General features: G+C 35.7%; 1 protein-coding gene across 2 annotated transcripts in view; it reads right to left on the bottom strand.

The window, feature by feature from the left end:
• Positions 1 to 19,474, bottom strand: part of slka (STE20-like kinase a) — a 107,412-nt gene that overhangs the window by 16,220 nt on the left and 71,718 nt on the right. The window contains exons 10-13 of one of the 2 annotated variants that reach the window (XM_028795871.2): positions 16,065 to 16,195; positions 15,332 to 15,455; positions 7,265 to 7,444; positions 881 to 973 (exon numbers count right to left, since the gene is read on the bottom strand). In XM_028795871.2, coding sequence (XP_028651704.2) covers positions 881 to 973; positions 7,265 to 7,444; positions 15,332 to 15,455; positions 16,065 to 16,195 — 528 coding nt within the window. The remainder of the gene's footprint in view (positions 1 to 880; positions 974 to 7,264; positions 7,445 to 15,331; positions 15,456 to 16,064; positions 16,196 to 19,474) is intronic. The other variant, XM_028795872.2, reaches the window with a different exon arrangement.

Below are 19,474 nucleotides of genomic sequence, written 5' to 3'. Positions count from 1 at the left end.
ATATGTCAGAGATACGATTCTGCTTACCAAAAAAAAACCTGTGAAATTCTTATGAAAGAGCTGTCGTTGCTCTAAAGCGTCACGGATTGCAGTAATAGAAATCTATAACAAATTTGAATTTTTCTCCAAACTAAGATTAGGCATACACATACTTTTGCCAAGCTATTGACTTTAATGTGGAGAATACATTATATTACCTACGGTAAAACGCCTCTTTCCAGGTCTAACTTTAAAAATCTGTAACCCACATGTGAGCAAAGATTAAGCAAACAGGCAACAAAAACATGGAAAACTTACATCCTGCATTTCAGCGTTGAAAAGTGTGCATGATGACAACTTAAAAGACTGTACCATAACCTGGGAGACGCCCTGTAGGTTAAAATACATGCACTTCCCATGTCAATATTAAAGGCTATTAGTAAGACATAGTAAATTTACTATTACTATGCTTGGAAACCACTTACCGTCTAATAAAATAAAATACCACAGATCGGTGGAATCAATTGTAGGTTTACTGACAAAGAACTCCTTGTATCTCCAAAGTGTTTGTCTTCTGTATTTTAACCCATTTTCCAAACTTACCAGATCAGCTTAAATATTTCCATACACAAGACATACTACAACAATAGATTATCTGTAGTAGGAATTGTTTATAAATTATGCTCAGTGTTTGCAACTTTCTCATTACTATTGCATTCGGCAATACAATGTATTATAAAAACAAATGAAAAGGGGTTTGGAGAATGCAGTTCTAAGTTATCAAAAAGCTTTACTTAACCATTACATTAAAATGAAAAATATTACTGACTCCTGGGCTCTGCCAGTAAGTCATCCGTATTATAAACCATATAACTGTAGTGGTGATGGTGACTGCTTTTACCTGATCATGATGTATTTGGGCAAGTTCCTCTTTCATACGCTTTGCAAGCTCTTTTCTTTGCTCTTTGGGAGATTTTTCCACTTCAATTTTTACCTATAGTATAAGCATGCAGATGTTGGGAAAAATGGCTGCAATATTACCAGCTTGCAGAAATAGTTAAAAATTGAAGAAAAGGGGAAAGCCTAGCATTAGTACAGGCATGAAGGAAAATGAATGGAAAGTGGACATGCACCTAAACTTGACCAAGTGCAGGTCTGTTAAAAGTGTATTGTTAGCCCATAAACAAAACTTACCAAAACTATTTAAATTAACACCGGCTAAGTAATTGAAAAGAGAAAAAAAGAAAATAAAGATGCAAAGGTCCATAAAAAATCTGAAATGAGAAGGTAGCCATGTGACTTGAAGAACAAAAATTAACTTCGCTAATAAGACAAATGCTACAAGAAAGTGGACATCCAGGAAGAATTAAGATATTTTGCCTAATTCCTGCAAATGAGACATTTACAGAGGTGCTCAAAAGGCGGCTTAAATATGAATAAAGAATTCAGAAATATTCTCAACTGATGATACATAAGTGTTTATTAGCATATTATATTAAGATGAATCCGGACAGGCATAAGTGGCAATTAGTGTCTTCTATATATCTTAAAAAAAATAATTAAAAGCAAGAAATGAGCATTTGAAAAATGTTTCTTTCATGCTGTGCCTCTATTATCGATAAATTCAGGTATTTTTCTTATTGATCATGACTGTGAATAAAACATTTCTACATTTTGTGCATCAAGTCACTCTTATGGCAAGTGAATTCAGCAGACGTTAACTAGATATGTCAAGTGTAAAACCCTTTTTTACATCAGACAAGCAACCCATCACCACCACCACCACCACCATCATCTCCCACTTTAAGTCCATTCATAAATAAAAATTAAAAGCTCACAAACATACATGTAGGGGATAAAAAAAAAAGAGAAGTACAAATTTAACATTTTCTTAATATTTAAAGAATATTAAAAAAATTAACACAATGCAACAGAAAAACATTTCTAGAAAATATCTAAGCAAAAAAGACTTGTACAGAACATGAAGAAATTACATGTTAAAGTAATGAGCAATGTATTAATTATTATGAAGATTTAATGGTAGCGTGGATAAAGTGCAGACGACAAAACAGCACAGAAAAAAGCATGTGCTGACAAAATCATACAGGAAAAATGCATGAAACGACAGATGTCCTGGGAATTAAAGCATCACTTTGCTTCTTCTGACAGGTACTCACAAATTCATGTTTGACAAAATACAAAAATTTGTCTGCCACATAAAATGTTGGCAGGTTTTGTGTCTTTTCAAGACGTGCTTGTTGCTTTTGGTTACTTTCCCTCCAAAGCTAGAGACATCCATATCAAGCTATGTGGCCGTCATCAACCGTTAATATCCAATATATGAATTGTTACCACTTTAAAACATTTGCAAGAGATTGCACATAATGTAGTACTTTAAAATATAAAGTACAGTTACTCTTTTGAACTTGGTTTGATGTTCTCTCCATTTTGTAAACTGCTACTTCTTTTGTTTTGTTTAGCCTTTTTTAATCTTTATTTTTTAATAAAAATAAACTTTCCAGTAAATAACTCTCTTTTCAATTGTAAAATTAAAACTCACGAGAAGTTTAAATATAAATATCATAACTGAAATATATTTAAATATATACTGCATATGTGATCAATAAAATATTATCAAGGGTGTTTACCATTGAGTCTATATAAGGGAAAGATAAAATTTGGCCTGTTAGCATATTAGAAAACAAAATTCCTATAGGACACAATATATGGCATAGAATATCAGCAGATATTATTTCCCAACTTCTCTGCTTTCCTTTTGATTACCTTAGTTTGTGAATTCTAAATTAGCAATTAAGTGCTACCTTCTGCTGAAGTTCAGGAAAACAGCTCTAACTTGCCAGAGTACTCCATTTTAAAATGACAATATTTACACTATGCACATTTCATATTAATCTCTCTCTTTCAAACATTCAAGGAATTGACATTTAAAAACCCCCATTTACATGCATAAGTCCACCTATGGAGTTCTCCCTGGGCAAAATGCACAGATGTCATTAAACTGCGCAAGAGTTAAATGTGCTCGTTAGTTGGCATGAATCCAAAAACACACATTGAACCGGTCTTAAAAGCAGTGTGGGGAACATTACCTTTAAAAGTAACTTAGTTACATACTTACATAAAAAGGTAACTATATATGTACTTACAGTGGGGCAAAAAAGTATTTAGTCAGCCACCAATTGTGGAAGTTCTCCCACTTAAAAAGATGAGAGAGGCCTATAATTTTCATCATAGGTATACCTCAACTATGAGAGACAAAATGAGAAAAAAAAATCCAGAAAATCACATTGTCTGATTTTTAAAGAATTTATTTGCAAATTATGGTGGAAAATAAGTATTTGGTCACCCACAAACAAGCAAGATTTCTGGCTCTCACAGACCTGTAACTTCTTCTGTAAGAGGCTCCTCTGTCCTCCACTCATTACCTGTATTAATGGCACCTGTTTGAACTCGTTATCAATATAAAAGACACCTGTCCACAACCTCGAACAGTCACACTCCAAACTCCACTATGGCCAAGACCAAAGAACTGTCTAAGGACACCTGAAACAAAATTGTGGACCTGCACCAGGCTGGGAGGACTGAATCTGCAATAGGTAAGCAGCTTAGTGTGAAGAAATCAACTGTGGGAGCAATTATTAGAAAATGGAAGACATACAAGACCACTGATAATCTCCCTCGATCTGGGGCTCCATGCAAGATCTCACCCCGTGGGGTCAAAATGATCACAAGAACGGTGAGCAAAAATCCCAGAACCACATGGGGGGACCTAGTGAATGACCTGCAGAGAGCTGGGACCAAAGTAACAAAGGCTACCATTAGTACCACACTATGCCACCAGGGACTCAAATCCTGCAGTGCCAGACGTGTCCCCCTGCTTAAGCCAGTACATGTGCAGGCCCGTCTGAAGTTTGCTAGAGAGCATTTGGATGATCCAGAAGAGGACTGGGAGAATGTCATATGGTCAGATGAAAAAACTCTAGGAGAAAGAATGCTGAGTTGCATCCAAAGAACACCATACCTACTGTAAAGCATGGGGGTGGAAACATCATGCTTTGGGGCTGTTTTTCTGCAAAGGGACCAGGACGACTGATCCGTGTAAAGGAAAGAATGAATGGGGCCATGTATTGTCAGATTTTGAGTGAAAACCTCCTTCCATCAGCAAGGGCATTGAAGATGAAACGTGGCTGGGTCTTTCAGCATGACAATGAACCCAAACACACCGCCCGGGTAACGAAGGAGTGGCTTCGTAAGAAGCATTTCAAGGTCCTGGAGTGGCCTAGCCAGTCTCCAGATCTCAACCCCATAGAAAATCTTTGGAGGGAGTTTAAAGTCCATGTGAGCCCAGCGACAGCCCCAAAACATCACTGTTCTAGAGGAGATCTGCATGGAGGAATGGGCCAAAATACCAGCAACATTGTGTGAAAACCTTGTGAAGACTTACAGAAAACGTTTGACCTCTGTCATTGCCAACAAAGGGTATATAACAAAGTATTGAGATGAACTTTTGTTATTGAACAAATACTTTTTTTCCACCATAATTTGCAAATAAATTCTTCAAAAATCAGACAATGTGATTTTCTGGATTTTTTTCTCATTTTGTCTCTCATAGTTGAGGTATACCTATGATGAAAATTACAGGCCTCTCTCATCTTTTTAAGTGGGAGAACTTGCACATTTGGTGGCTGACTAAATACTTTTTTGCCCCACTATATAGTTACTATAAAATGTAATGTGTAAACAGTTCTTTTGTATAAAAAACTGCACATTGACAGCCACTACAGCCTATAATCACACATATCTTTAGAAAATAGTTGCATGAAAACTAACCCGACACTTTATAAAAAAGTTTCTATTAAAGGAATGCACACAAAACACTGCTTGGTTGTGTAATTGAGCCTTGCAGTGGAGCGACACACTGGTACATTTGCTTTATGCTTTACACCCAGTGCTGCTAGGATAATAATGATTCAAGTATTTTCTACTTCAGTAGAATAAGTATTGTGTTGGGTTACTCTGGACTATATAATGTGTGTTACTTTTAACACTTTACCCAACTGCTCCTGAGATTTTGCTGCTGAGCTTAGCAGTGTATATTCTGCTCATCTGCATAAATTTAGCGAATTCTGAAATACCGAGACAGATTTCAAATTTGAGAAGGAAAGAATCAATCTCCTAATCATTTGTCTCAGGAAATTGATCTTTGTGGATGCTTCCACCGTTTTCTATGTGTTCATGCTGGAACATACGTGCGAAGCTAACATGCAAAGGACGCTTGCAGACTAAAGAGTCCTTAACTGTAGCCCAGTTAAACGTTTGCTGGACAATACAGACAATAACCTAATTTCTCTAACCAAAACAAAAGTTAACATGGCATTTAAGAAGCTGGGCTTCTGTGAAGAACCAGGTCATTAAAGCACATGTAAATGGAGTCAGTGTGGAATAAAAAATAATTTCAAATACTCAACTTAAATGTGAACACTGCATTTGGTAAAGGAATCTTGGCAGCAGTGCCCAATTTTTTAGCATGGTTACTGTAGAACTGCCTTAGAAAAACGTATCAACTAACAAGATGCATTATATTTTATATATATATATATATATATATATATATATATATATATATATATATATATATATATATATATATATATATATATATATACACAGTGCATCCAGAAAGTATTCACAGCGCATCACTTTTTCCACATTTTGTTATGTTACAGCCTTATTCCAAAATGGATTACATTAATTTTTTTCCTCAGAATACACACACAACCCATAATGACAACATGAAAAAAGTTTACTTGAGGTTTTTGCAAATTTATTAAAAATAAAAAAACTGAGAAATCACATGTACATAAGTATTCACAGCCTTTGCTCAATACTTTGTCGATGCACCCTTGGCAGCAATTACAGCCTCAAGTCTTTTTGAATATGATGCCACAAGCTTGGCACACATATCCTTGGCCAGTTTCGCCCATTCCTCTTTGCAGCACCTCTCAAGCTCCATCAGGTTGGATGGGAAGCGTTGGTGCACAGCCATTTTAAGATCTCTCCAGAGAAGTTAAATCGGATTCAAGTCTGGGCTCTGGCTGGGCCACTCAAGGACATTCACAGAGTTGTCCTGAAGCCACTCCTTTGATATCTTGGCTGTGTGCTTAGGATCATTGTCCTGCTGAAAGATGAACCGTCACCCCAGTCTGAGGTCAACAGCGCTCTGTAGCAGGTTTTAATCTAGGAAGAGTCCTGGTGGTTTCGAACTTCTTCCACTTACGGATGATGGAGGCCACTGTGCTCATTGGGACCTTCAAAGCAGCAGAAATTTTTCTGTAACCTTCCCCTGATATGTGCATTGAGACAATCCTATCTCAGAGGTCTACAGACAATTCCTTTGATTTCATGCTTGGTTTGTGCTCTGACATGAACTGTCAACTGTGGGACCTTATATAGACAGGTGTGTGCCTTTCCAAATCATGTCCAGTCAACGGAATTTACCACAGGTGGACTCCAATTAAGCTGCAGAAACATCTCAAGGATGATCAGGGGAAACAGGATGCACCTGAACTCAATTTCGAGCTTCACGGCAAAGGCTGTGAATACTTATGTACATGTGCTTTCTCAATTTTTTTTATTTTTAATAAATTTGCAAAAACCTCAAGTAAACTTTTTTCACGTTGTCATTATGGGGTGTTGTGTGTAGAATTCTGAGGAAAAAAATGAATTTAATCCATTTTGGAATAAGACTGTAACATAACAAAATGTGGAAAAAGTGATGCGCTGTGAATACTTTCCAGATGCACTGTGTACATACAGTATATATACACACACTGACTATACTGAATGTATATACAGTTGGAAGTCAGAAGTTTACATACATTTAGGGTGAATTAATTAAAACTCACTTAATAACCCCCCTACAAATTTTAAACTAACATACTATAAATTTGGTACATTGTTTAAGAAATCTACTTTGTGAAGGGCAAAAGTAATTTTTTTCCCCAACAATGTTCACTGACAGATTATTTCACTTTTTATTGACTATATCACAATTCCAGTGGATCACATGTTTATCAACTATCACATAAAAACTGACCAAATGTATTTAAAACCAAGGAATCATCCAATTTATGTTGTTAAAAACAAGAAATACCCTAATACTGTGTAAAAGTCATGGATGAGCCAAACAAATTATTTTTTGAAGTTAGTTATCTGAGCAGCAAATGTTTATTTTCTCTAAATATAACATTAAACAAAGAGGCTATACCTCCTTTTTACGGTTCTTCAGCATGTTCTGGAACTTAGACAACTCCTTCTCTTGCTCTGCTTTTATGCGTTTTGCCTCATCTCGTAGGTGATTTGTGTGTTCCTGCTCTCGTCGCTCAATTTTTTGTTTTTGTTGTTTTTCTAGATTTTCAATCTCCTGATCATACTGGCGTTTTTTACTCTGCAAAAAATGTAATTAAAAACACAAATACAATATGAATAATGTGATTAAAAGAAATTAAAAAAAGAAAAGAGATGAAGACTGATTTGGGGTGTGTGCTTGTGTTCATGAAGTGAAATACAGAAGCAAAGGTTAAAAATTGCAAGAAACAACGAGTGCTAAAGTAGCCTGAGAAAAAGGAAAACATTACCTATACAAAATTAATTTGAGGTGTACAAATAATTCAAAGTATTAATATTCAAATGTAAAACCACATTGATATATATCAACAGAAGTTTCAGAATATTTTCCCCAATATATATTAGCACACATTGTTTATATAAATAAACATACACACTCAAAAACTGAATTTAGATCCCCATCTTTTCATATTTTTCTCTAGAATTTCATCCATCAATCCATTTTCCAACCCACTGAATCCGAACACAGGGTCACGGGGGTCTGCTGGAGCCCATCCCAGTCAACACAGGGCACAAGGCAGGGAACCAATCACGGGCAGGGTGCCAACCCACCGCAGGACATACAAACACACACCAAGCGCACACTAGGGCCAATTTAGAACCGCCAATTGACCTAACCTGCATGTCTTTAGACCGTGGGAGGAAACCGGAGCACCTGGAGGAAACCCACGCAGACACGGGGAGAACATGCAAACTCCACGCAGGGAGGACCCGTCTCTAGAATTTGGATAGTCTAAACTGTCATAAAACATAAGCATCAACAAACTTAATACATATTTAACAAATAAATACAATATATACAGTGGTGTGAAAAACTATTTGCCCCCTTCCTGATTTCTTATTCTTTTGCATGTTTGTCACACAAAATGTTTCTGATCATCAAACACATTTAACCATTAGTCAAATATAACACAAGTAAACACAAAATGCAGTTTTTAAATGATGGTTTTTATTATTTAGGGAGAAAAAAAATCCAAACCTACATGGCCCTGTGTGAAAAAGTAATTGCCCCCTTGTTAAAAAATAACCTAACTGTGGTGTATCACACCTGAGTTCAATTTCCGTAGCCACCCCCAGGCCTGATTACTGCCACACCTGTTTCAATCAAGAAATCACTTAAATAGGAGCTGCCTGACACAGAGAAGTAGACCAAAAGCACCTCAAAAGCTAGACATCATGCCAAGATCCAAAGAAATTCAGGAACAAATGAGAACAGAAGTAATTGAGATCTATCAGTCTGGTAAAGGTTATAAAGCCATTTCTAAAGCTTTGGGACTCCAGCGAACCACAGTGAGAGCCATTATCCACAAATGGCAAAAACATGGAACAGTGGTGAACCTTCCCAGGAGTGGCCGGCCGACCAAAATTACCCCAAGAGCGCAGAGACGACTCATCCGAGAGGTCACAAAAGACCCCAGGACAACGTCTAAAGAACTGCAGGCCTCACTTGCCTCAATTAAGGTCAGTGTTCACGACTCCACCATAAGAAAGAGACTGGGCAAAAACGGCCTGCATGGCAGATTTCCAAGACGCAAACCACTGTTAAGCAAAAAGAACATTAGGGCTCGTCTCAATTTTGCTAAGAAACATCTCAATGATTGCCAAGACTTTTGGGAAAATACCTTGTGGACTGATGAGACAAAAGTTGAACTTTTTGGAAGGCAAATGTCCCGTTACATCTGGCGTAAAAGGAACACAGCATTTCAGAAAAAGAACATCATACCAACAGTAAAATATGGTGGTGGTAGTGTGATGGTCTGGGGTTGTTTTGCTGCTTCAGGACCTGGAAGGTTTGCTGTGATAGATGGAACCATGAATTCTACTGTCTACCAAAAAATCCTGAAGGAGAATGTCCGGCCATCTGTTCGTCAACTCAAGCTGAAGCGATCTTGGGTGCTGCAACAGGACAATGACCCAAAACACACCAGCAAATCCACCTCTGAATGGCTGAAGAAAAACAAAATGAAGACTTTGGAGTGGCCTAGTCAAAGTCCTGACCTGAATCCAATTGAGATGCTATGGCATGACCTTAAAAAGGCGGTTCATGCTAGAAAACCCTCAAATAAAGCTGAATTACAACAATTTTGCAAAGATGAGTGGGCCAAAATTCCTCCAGAGCGCTGTAAAAGACTCATTGCAAGTTATCGCAAACGCTTGATTGCAGTTATTGCTGCTAAGGGTGGCCCAACCAGTTATTAGGTTCAGGGGGCAATTACTTTTTCACACAGGGCCATGTAGGTTTGGATATTTTTTTCTCCCTAAATAATAAAAACCACCATTTACAAACTGCATTTTGTGTTTACTTGTGTTATATTTGACTAATGGTTAAATGTATTTGATGATCAGAAACATTTTGTGTGACAAACATGCAAAAGAATAAGAAATCAGGAAGGGGGCAAATAGTTTTTCACACCACTGTACTTGAGTTTAAGTTCTCCCGCAGATAAGTCGGGGCTTGATTTTATTGCATAATATCTGGTATTTTATAATGTTGGTCGAAAGTGGAAAACACACGCTATTGGTCCAAGAGATTATGATATGCTAACACTCATGCCAACCATGGAGCACACTGCCTTTTTGTATTGTGCCTACGTGACCACACGGTAATACCTGAACTATTACAAAGTTATGTTTGCACTGTTTTGTGTTTTTTTGTATCTCACACCCTCATACACCTTTATTGTAAGAGCATCCCTTATCTACAATGGAACGTTCAATCAGAAGAAAATATGATGCTGGTTTTAAATTAAAAGTTGTACAAGTGGCGAAAGAAATTGGTAACTGTACTGCTGCAACAAAATCCGATGTGTCTGAGAAACTGGTGCGAGATTGGAGGAAGCTAGAAGATGTAAAAAAAAAAAAAAAAAAAAAAATATTTAAGGGTTGCATTTTGGAACGGGCATATAAGTCTGATTTTATGATCGATTTTTTCGGGTTTCATGACCCGACTTATATGCGAGTATGTATGGTATATGTAATATGTAGATACATTTGGTACCAATACAGATACATGCTAACACACACATTTTTTCAGTTATGTATATTTATATTTATTTTTAATAGCTCGTTTAAATAATAAGACTCTAATACCTTTCAGTAAAATAATTTTAGTTGAGAAATTACATAGCACGCCTGGTTGTGTTGTTTATCGTATGTATATGGTATCTTTCAAACACATATATTAGAAAATTAGCATTAACTTTAATTATTAAAGCCCTTTTTTGTATTTTAAAATACATTTTTGCGATAATACTCTGGTACTGTCTGCCAATGCACTATAGGCAAGGTTTGCAAGCAATCGTACCAAATATGAAATCATCTTGAAGGACATCACAAACCATGAACCTAACATCCTCACACCACCATGATTTCACAGCAGACAGGACTCTTACAATGTAATGTAGAATACTTAAAAGGAGCTGGGCAGCCACAGTGCTGTGAAAAAGTATTTGCCCCCTTCCTGTTTTTTTTTTTGTATGTTTGTCACACTTATATGTTTCAGATCATCAAACAAATTTAAATATTAGACAAAGATAACCTAAGTAAACACAAAATGCAGTTTTTAAGTGAAGATTTTATTTATTAAGAAAAAAAAACAAAATGAAGGTTTTGGAGTGGCCTAGTCAAAGTCTGAACATGAATCCAATTGAGATGCTGTGGCATGACCTTAAAAAAGCAGTTCATGTTCAGAAACCCTCCAATGTGGCTGTATTAAAACAATTCTGCAAAGCAGAGTGGGCCAAAATTCCTCCACAGCGATGTGAAAGACTCATTGCCAGTTATCGCAAAATACTTGATTGCAGATGTTGCTGCCAAGGGTTGCACAACCAGTTATTAGGTTTAGGGGGCAATTACTTTATCACATAGGGCCATGCAGGTTTGGATAGTTTTTTCCCTTAATAAATAAAATCATCACTTAAAAACTGCATTTTGTATTTACTTGGGTTATCTTTGTCTAATATTTAAATTTGTTTGATGATCTGAAACATTTAAGTGTGACAAACATGCAAAAAAATTAGAAATCAGGTAGGGGGCAAATACTTTTTTTCACGGCACTGTATTTGACCTAAGTCAACAAAGCTTTATATTCTCATAGTACTGAATGTTTATTTTCATCAGGATTCAGCTTGCTGTAGGTTTCTCAAACCACCCAAAGCATAATGTGCTATTGTCATAATACCTATATATGCTATTTCACCTATCCAATTTCTGCATTTAAATAATTGGATACCAGAATTTATAAAGTAATGGATTAGAAAAGTTTGTTATTTTTCAGACTAACTAATCTTTATGGCTTTATAACTGAATATGTAAGAAAAGTAAGTAGAAAATATTTTTTGCACTCATGGTCTGAAAAGGGCTGGTGCCACATCCAGGGTTGGTGCCTGCGTTGTACCAGATTTAGCCTGGAGCCGGAAATAAATTCAGATGGCCTGGGAATGTTATATTAGGTTATGCATTATCTAAGACTGTTCCTTCTTCTAATGCAATTTAGTATATCCATTGTTTAAGTCTTATTCTTAAAAACGTTTAAGCTAAAGATTTCTGTGCATGTTAGCAGCCAGGTATTTTCCATGCTTGTCAAGCAGTTTTTGCACCAAGAGGTTTGTTATTTTGGTTTATATGGCAATTCACTATTTTGTAATGCTGACTCAATCATCCAGTAATTTGGGACTGAATCATATGTCCGGTCACGGTCTGTGTGGAGTCTGCTCGTTGTCCTCATGTTTACATGAGCTTTCCTCTGGGCAGTATGATGTTCTTATCACAATCCCAAGAACATGCATGATACATGGAATAGCAATTCTAAATTGGCACCAATGAGGGTGTGTATGTAGTATGTCACACAATGGACTGCAGTGTTTCCCGACTAATACTCTTATGCTGCTAGGATAGGCTTTAGTTTCCCATTAACCCAGCATTGGATTATGCAGGTTTGAGAATGTTTGGTATGCGTTTGTTATACTGAACATGTTTATTGGTGGTCTGAACAATGTAACATTTTAAATTTACTCCATACTGTACATAGGGGTTATGCTTCTAAAGGTTAATAAATGCTATATCTTTTGTGGTTTTTGTCTAATTGTACTTTTTGCTGTCTTTATTGTTACATGTTAAAAGAATTGCAAATTACCAAGCTACAAATTTTTGACACAAAAAAAGAACACATACTATGCTGCCTGGTACAGCATTCACTAAAGTTCCATTTCATGGGAAACTTCACTTTTTTTTTTTTTTTTTGACAATCTTTGCCCTAGGTAACACGATACATGTTTATGTCTTACCAAAGATGGGAAATTCAGTTCTTTGAATGGAAAATATGTACAGTAGCATGCAAAAGTTTGGGCACCCTTGCTTAAAATGTCTTACTGTGAACAGTTAAATGAGCAGAATAGGAACTGATCACCAAAAGGCATAAAGTTAAAGATGACACATTTCTTTGATATTTACATATTTCATTTACTGGTACAAAATACCAAAAAAATGAATTGTTCAGCTGTCTCATTTTATTATGTTTGCTTAAGCCAACTATGAACACGTTCCTCTGGCCCAAATTGCAAGTGGCAAAAAATCTGGAGTTGGTGCATACAAAATATGAAGGGTAATAGCACTAACAGGTGAAATGTATAAAATATGGCCTAGCTACTGCAAAACAGAAGTGGAGGCATTTACAGGTAATGCTTCTAAGATACAAGATTTGGTGGAAAATCAGTATTTATCAAAAAAGAATTAAGTGAAGACCTTAAATAACTGAAAACATATTACAGAACTATTATTTAAATTATTAGGAGCTACTAGGAATGGTCATTGTGATAAGAAAAATAATAGAACCTTCTCATAATATTACAGGCAAAAATCTTTTAATCTGAGTTTAAAAGAACAACTAGTGACTATTAGCCCTGCTTAAATCTTCAACACCCACACCCCAATTGTGGAAATGGAATTAAAATATTACAACAGTCTCAAGCCTCAAACCTGATCAATTCAACTTCTACACAAATTTCATGTAATCCACTATGCAAAACAGGAAGAAAGGCAGGTCATGGGGACAAATAGCAATAGACTGAATATCTAGAATGTTCATTTAGCAATGCAAGTAGACTGAATGCTAGTTATTCATATCTGTTTCCCCTATAAGACTATGAAAACAAAAATAAACCCAAACACTCAACTTAAAAATTGACAGCACAGTATTGCTAATTTTAATAGTGTACCCTCTATGGTCATGTAAATGCAGTGCATCTTTTTAGGGAAATCTCAGTCAAACTTACTGAGTCTGCATTCTGACAGACAGCACAAAAAGAGGCTACAGGTTTGTCCCAAAAAATCTACATACAATAAATGCAGGCAGACCGGTTTGCTATTGTCATAGATGAGTAAAATAATACCTTTCCATCAGTACATCAATGATACAGTATGCCAAACATAGCAATAATCTAATGTATCCATTTACCTCTGCTTCTCCGGTTTATTGACAGTCTTATGCTGTCGAACAAGTCTCTGATAGTGTCACACTGATAACTGTCATTATTCTATTCAGAACTTTCAACTAGAGATGATTAAAGTAAATGATTCAAAATTCATGTAAAAAAATTTTTTAATGTAAAAAAGGTCTTTTTTAAAACTCTGGGATGACTTCTTCCTTAAAAAATTGCTTATTTGCTAATTTCACAACGGTACTCAACACGTTATTTTTTCACAAAACCCTCAAATGTCACATTGAGCAAGCATGTACAAACATACAGATAACACAATTAAAACACCTCTTATAATGTAAAAGGCAGGACTTCTCGCCAGCAAACCCACAGATAAAATAAAAACAAAACATGCTCAAGGACTTTCCACATCTTGCTGCTGCTAAAATCAATGCAGAACTTCTTACCAAGCAAAGGGCTTTTTATCTGCAATGTTATACAGTATGTTAGGTATAAATGCTTATGCTAAGGTTATATTTAGCCATATTTAAGTCTATATGCAGTGAAATCCCTAATGTCCAAGTTCTAGCCATGCAAAAGCATAATTTCATTCTGTAGTGATCCTTTTGCTCCTTTTAACCTGGGCTTTCACTGGTATACAGGGTTGTATCTGTTAAAATACCAAATATGGGAAAATAAGGTTTGGTAGAGTATGAGGGGGGAAATGTCTTACTTGTTTTACAATTTGGACGAACACCTTATTTATCAAAAAAATGGTCAGTGTTTTCAGAATTGAGTGCACATTTTCATGAAGGTTTTCACTTAACACTAAGACTGTAAAAGACACTGCTAATCCATACAGTGATAAGTGCTGGTGACTGGGGTATCAAACTAATTCTACCTATATTAAAATCATTTAAGCATTGTACAGTTAGTTTATAGCAAACCATATTGTTAGTGCAAAGCAAACCAAGATTCTACTGTACATTAGTGACTGTATAACAAAGATCAGAAATAATGTTAGGAAATCTTAATTTTTCTTAGACTTACAACTGAGCCTGCAAATAAAAGAAGCGGTCTAAACATATTCTTTTCTACCAGAAAAGTGTGAATACTCGACTGTCTTCAACTCTCTTCAGTCATCTACTGATAACTCATAAACTGATTAATAACAATGGTAATGTATCACAATATCTATTAAGATACAAGTATGTTGAACCCAAACAAGTTTACAAAACAACATTACAGACATCAATCTGGCTATAACTGGAAGGTACTTAGGTGTAAAATTTAACCTACAAACACTACACATTCCATAACTCCTCTCACATTTCTGAAATATTATTACTTACCACATTCTTTCTTGTAATCAACAATGTTAAACAAATTAAACAATGAAACAAACTGATCACAATACTTGAATTCCTATGTTTAAGAAATATACGAGTTACCTAAATATAATACTGTACTGCAAAAACAAAGATTTATAAATCAGAGGCACCAAAACTTACAGTCATTTCTTGTTCAAAACGACGGAAAATTTGTTCACGTTGCTGCTGAAGTTTAGTGCTCAGCTGCTGCTGTGCTCGTTGCTCCTCCTTCTGAAGTAACCTCAGCTCTCTAAGTTCTTGACGTCTAAAAAAAACAAACATTTCAATGTATTGAGTTGATTATTATTAAAAGTGGGTACAACACTGTATTTTAAACCTGAAGACTATAGGGTCAATTCCGACTGGTTCATTGTATGACCCTGACCTTACTGCTCAACCTTCTTGTACTTTAACTGTAAAAAAGCAGTAAAATGTTTTTTGCAGCTCGAATGAAACTTGACAAGCAGGGACATAACTCTAAATAAAAAGGCTTTCTTCTGGAAATTTGACTCTGAATAAAATAGTAAGAAAAATTTAGTATTATTCTTTTATCAAAGATTTCTTTTGAAGGGCTTTGTTGATATTTCTAAATCAGATTTTAACATTAAATATAAGGAGAGATACTCAAGTCTTCTGTGATTCCTTCAGTTTTACACACAACATATGACAGAGCAAAAGCTATTTACCTATACTAAAGGTAAACAATTTTCTATTAACTGGTTACTTTAGAAAATAATAATTTTTTTCTGTACATTTATTAGCAACTAAATAGAATACTTAGGTGATAGAGTATATATTACTAAAATACATTTAAGAGAAAGTTATCACTTTCGTGATTTCAAGAAACTTTCCATCTGAAGTTCAGAGAGTTTACCTTAGAAATCTCATTTCTTCATTTTTAGTATCATTATCAGTAACAATTTTTGAAGTTGTCACACTAACTTCTACCCCATCGACAATAAATTTTCTTGTTTTCTTCAAAGTTTTCTTTTGCCTTCTGGTATCCTGTTCATAAAAATAAACCATTATAAAAAGCACAATATTTAGAACTGCCTGCCAATTTATTAAACAGCGTCTTCATATTTTTACTGTAGCAGAACAAGTCATTCATTTCTTACATGTCCAAACCTCGCAGAGAGGAACTGTTAGAAAATAAAATATCTTTTTATACTGGTTTTCATGCTAATCTAAAATTTTCTTGTTTCCCCAATTTTATTATTTAGTATGGCTCTGTCAATTTACACCACAGATTGGTCTCAAATACTCATGTTAAAAAATAAATAAAACTGGAATATATAATCGAATGAAGGCTAAACGTTTCAAGTGCTACTACATGTACATATTATGGCTCATCTCATGGAGCACTTATGAATCATACACTTCCTCCTCCTCCAAAAAAAAAAAAAAATTCTGTGCATGGAAAGTAATATGATCAAAGAGAAAGATGGGAGCTGGAACATTTCATAAGCCTGCAATGCATATCTGAAACTTATACAAAGTCGCTCACAATTATTTAAACATGTTAACACACCCATTACTTTAGTCCTCTGGTCCCTAGCCACTCCTCCATCCCTCCGCTATGCTGGTCCAAAAGATATGAAGTCAGTGCCTGTCTATATTTTATATAAATCTTCACAGGGTGAGTCTAATCGTGTTTCACAAAAGGAGTTACTGAAAGTGCTTGTTGCATAATGATCTTTATGTATTCCCTCCTCATATTTTTTTTTGCTTAATATACAGTTTCATTAACAGCTACTTGAAAATTCTGCTTTGATAAATTTGCAGTGCAGGGTAGTGCTGGGAGGTATACCGGTTCATACTGAAAAACATTCTTTATTTTTATGATATGGATCTTTCTTATACCACAACACCGGTTTACACAGCCTAAACAACATTTGGAACATGGGGCTGCGGGAAACTGTTTAAGGGGAGGGACCTTTTTCACTGCTACACCGCGAAACATGCATGCAACGGAGTACATGCATTAGTGGAGGTATTGAACAGTGAAAATGGACAGAGAACATTCTGAAACTGAAGCTGTAGCAGACATGATGACACAGAAGAACTTTTGCCGAAAAAAGGATCCGTGTCTGTTGTCTGGAGATACTTTGGTTTTAAAAGGTCGGATGTGGACCAAACAACTATTTACTGTAAATGCTGTTGAGCTAAAGTTGTCACCAGAGGCGGCAACAGGAGCAATTTGCTGCACCACCTTAGCAGTACCAGTGCTTTGGACACAGGCTTCACACAGCCATAGGTATGTAATAGTTATTAAAATATTAAACTATTTTAAGTAATGGTAGCAAAAACTTACCATAGAATAAGAAATGTATAATGAATGTGTGTATAATCAGTTTGCTGTTATCTCTATTATCATTCAGTACAGGTAGTCCCCTATTTACGATGGTTCAACTTAGATTTTTCGAAGTTACAATGTCGAAATAAATTTTCAAGTTGCCGCAGCAAGCGAACGTTTCTGTGGGCCGAGCAATGCAGTGTGATATGTTGCTGGAAACTCCCACGTTGTGAGATGCCTCAGTCTAGCTAGCGATCGATAGAGATCAGTGATCTTGTTGTTACAGCACTTTTCGATATGCTTTTGCTAAAAGGAAAGTTAGTTTTGTTGATTTGACCTCGATTTCCTGCATGTGCGTAAGTAGTGAAGAGCAAACAGCTTCTAAAATGACATGTGGAGAGATACTGTACCAAAGTGAATGCTCAAAGCAAAATAATCCATGGATGTCTTTTTGCATATTATCGCTGAATCTGACTCTGACTTGTTGGACTCCGATTTTGATGCAAGTTATCTGGAGATGGAGATCAAAAACGAAAGTGAGGTACCGTGATCGGTCCCCAGCTGATCATGGTGCTGAACACATTCCTGTAGCTGATGCATCCATGGCAACATTCGCCTGGAATGACTGACACGATGACAGTAGGTACAAACCATATTGCGTCTCACTGCAACGGACACCCATGCATACCTGTCTCACAAAGAGAGCCAGTCCACCGCGCATTCCTGCTGGCCTAGCTTGAAGCAAGGTCCATATTAATGCAATCTGCTTTAATGATAGTTCAGTTGGTAAAGATGTCATCACCAAGTTGCACTTGTTTTATTTTATTTTTATTTGGTGAATACTGTGTAATGTACCAGGGCTTGAAGCCTTGAAGTAATAGTATTATTACTGGAAGTTGCACTATTATTTATTTTATTGTTATTATTTATTAGTTTAAATATTTTGCAGTTTAATGATGGTAAAGTTGTTTAAAAAGTCACATTACATGTCAGTGGACAAAAATTGTTAATATTAACAGAAACTGTAGTTGGTTTACAAAAAATATTTACTATTCCTTTTCTAAGACATGTTCAGTGCAATACAACTTTTGACAAGCACCTCTGGATATTTTACTAAGTCTAAATGCCTCTTTGAATACTTGCAAATATGTTGTCAAAATTATAGTTTAAGTTGTTTGCATAATGTGTTCAATAAAAAGGCTCTATATTTTGACTGCAACTGTCATGCAATGTGTTCATTAGTGCCAGACCCTTCACTTTATGGGGCCATGCAAACCTGTATTAATACTTGTGTAGACATTAAAATGTTTTTTTTTTGTACAATGTACAATTCTCATGACAGTGTAATAGGTTATTCTTAGCCAGTCTACTGCAGTAATTGCAGTGAAAAATATGGTTAACATCAACTCATGCATGGGAAAAAAAATACCATTGAATACTGTGAAACTGGTATAATTTTGAAAAATACAGTGATATAGAATTTTGGTAATTTCGCCCAGCACTAGTGCAGGGTGATTGTAGATAAAGAATAACAGTATTAAACTAAATGAAATTATTTTCCCTCTTTACATATTCATCTAAAATATTAACACTTGTAACCTTAATTTTTAATTTCACCTTTGTTTTACACATTGAGGCTTCTGGCTTCACACACAAAGAGACAAGTGTTGGTTGAGGTAGCTAAGTATGCTTTCCTGACACTGAAAATACTGTTTAAAATTGCTAAATCTGTTATAATTGTAACAGAAAATTCAGAATAGCAGAATTATGTTTAATGAGAAAATAAACCACCTTTTGTTTGCTATGATGAATGCTTAATTTTACAACAGCAAATCAGGGATCTTCAGTTCAAGAGTGAAATGGAATAGGATCATGAGCAAACGATACTGCTAAGGTGCTAGCAAAGGTTTTAGAATATGTTACTAGTATGCCCCATTAACAAAAAGCAGAGAATTGGCGTAGAAAAAGTTGTCCAAACTAACAATTAA

The sequence above is a fragment of the Erpetoichthys calabaricus genome, chromosome 2 (assembly GCF_900747795.2).
Source record: "Erpetoichthys calabaricus chromosome 2, fErpCal1.3, whole genome shotgun sequence".
NCBI lineage: Eukaryota > Metazoa > Chordata > Cladistia > Polypteriformes > Polypteridae > Erpetoichthys > Erpetoichthys calabaricus.
This window is presented reverse-complemented; position numbering and strand designations above follow the sequence as displayed.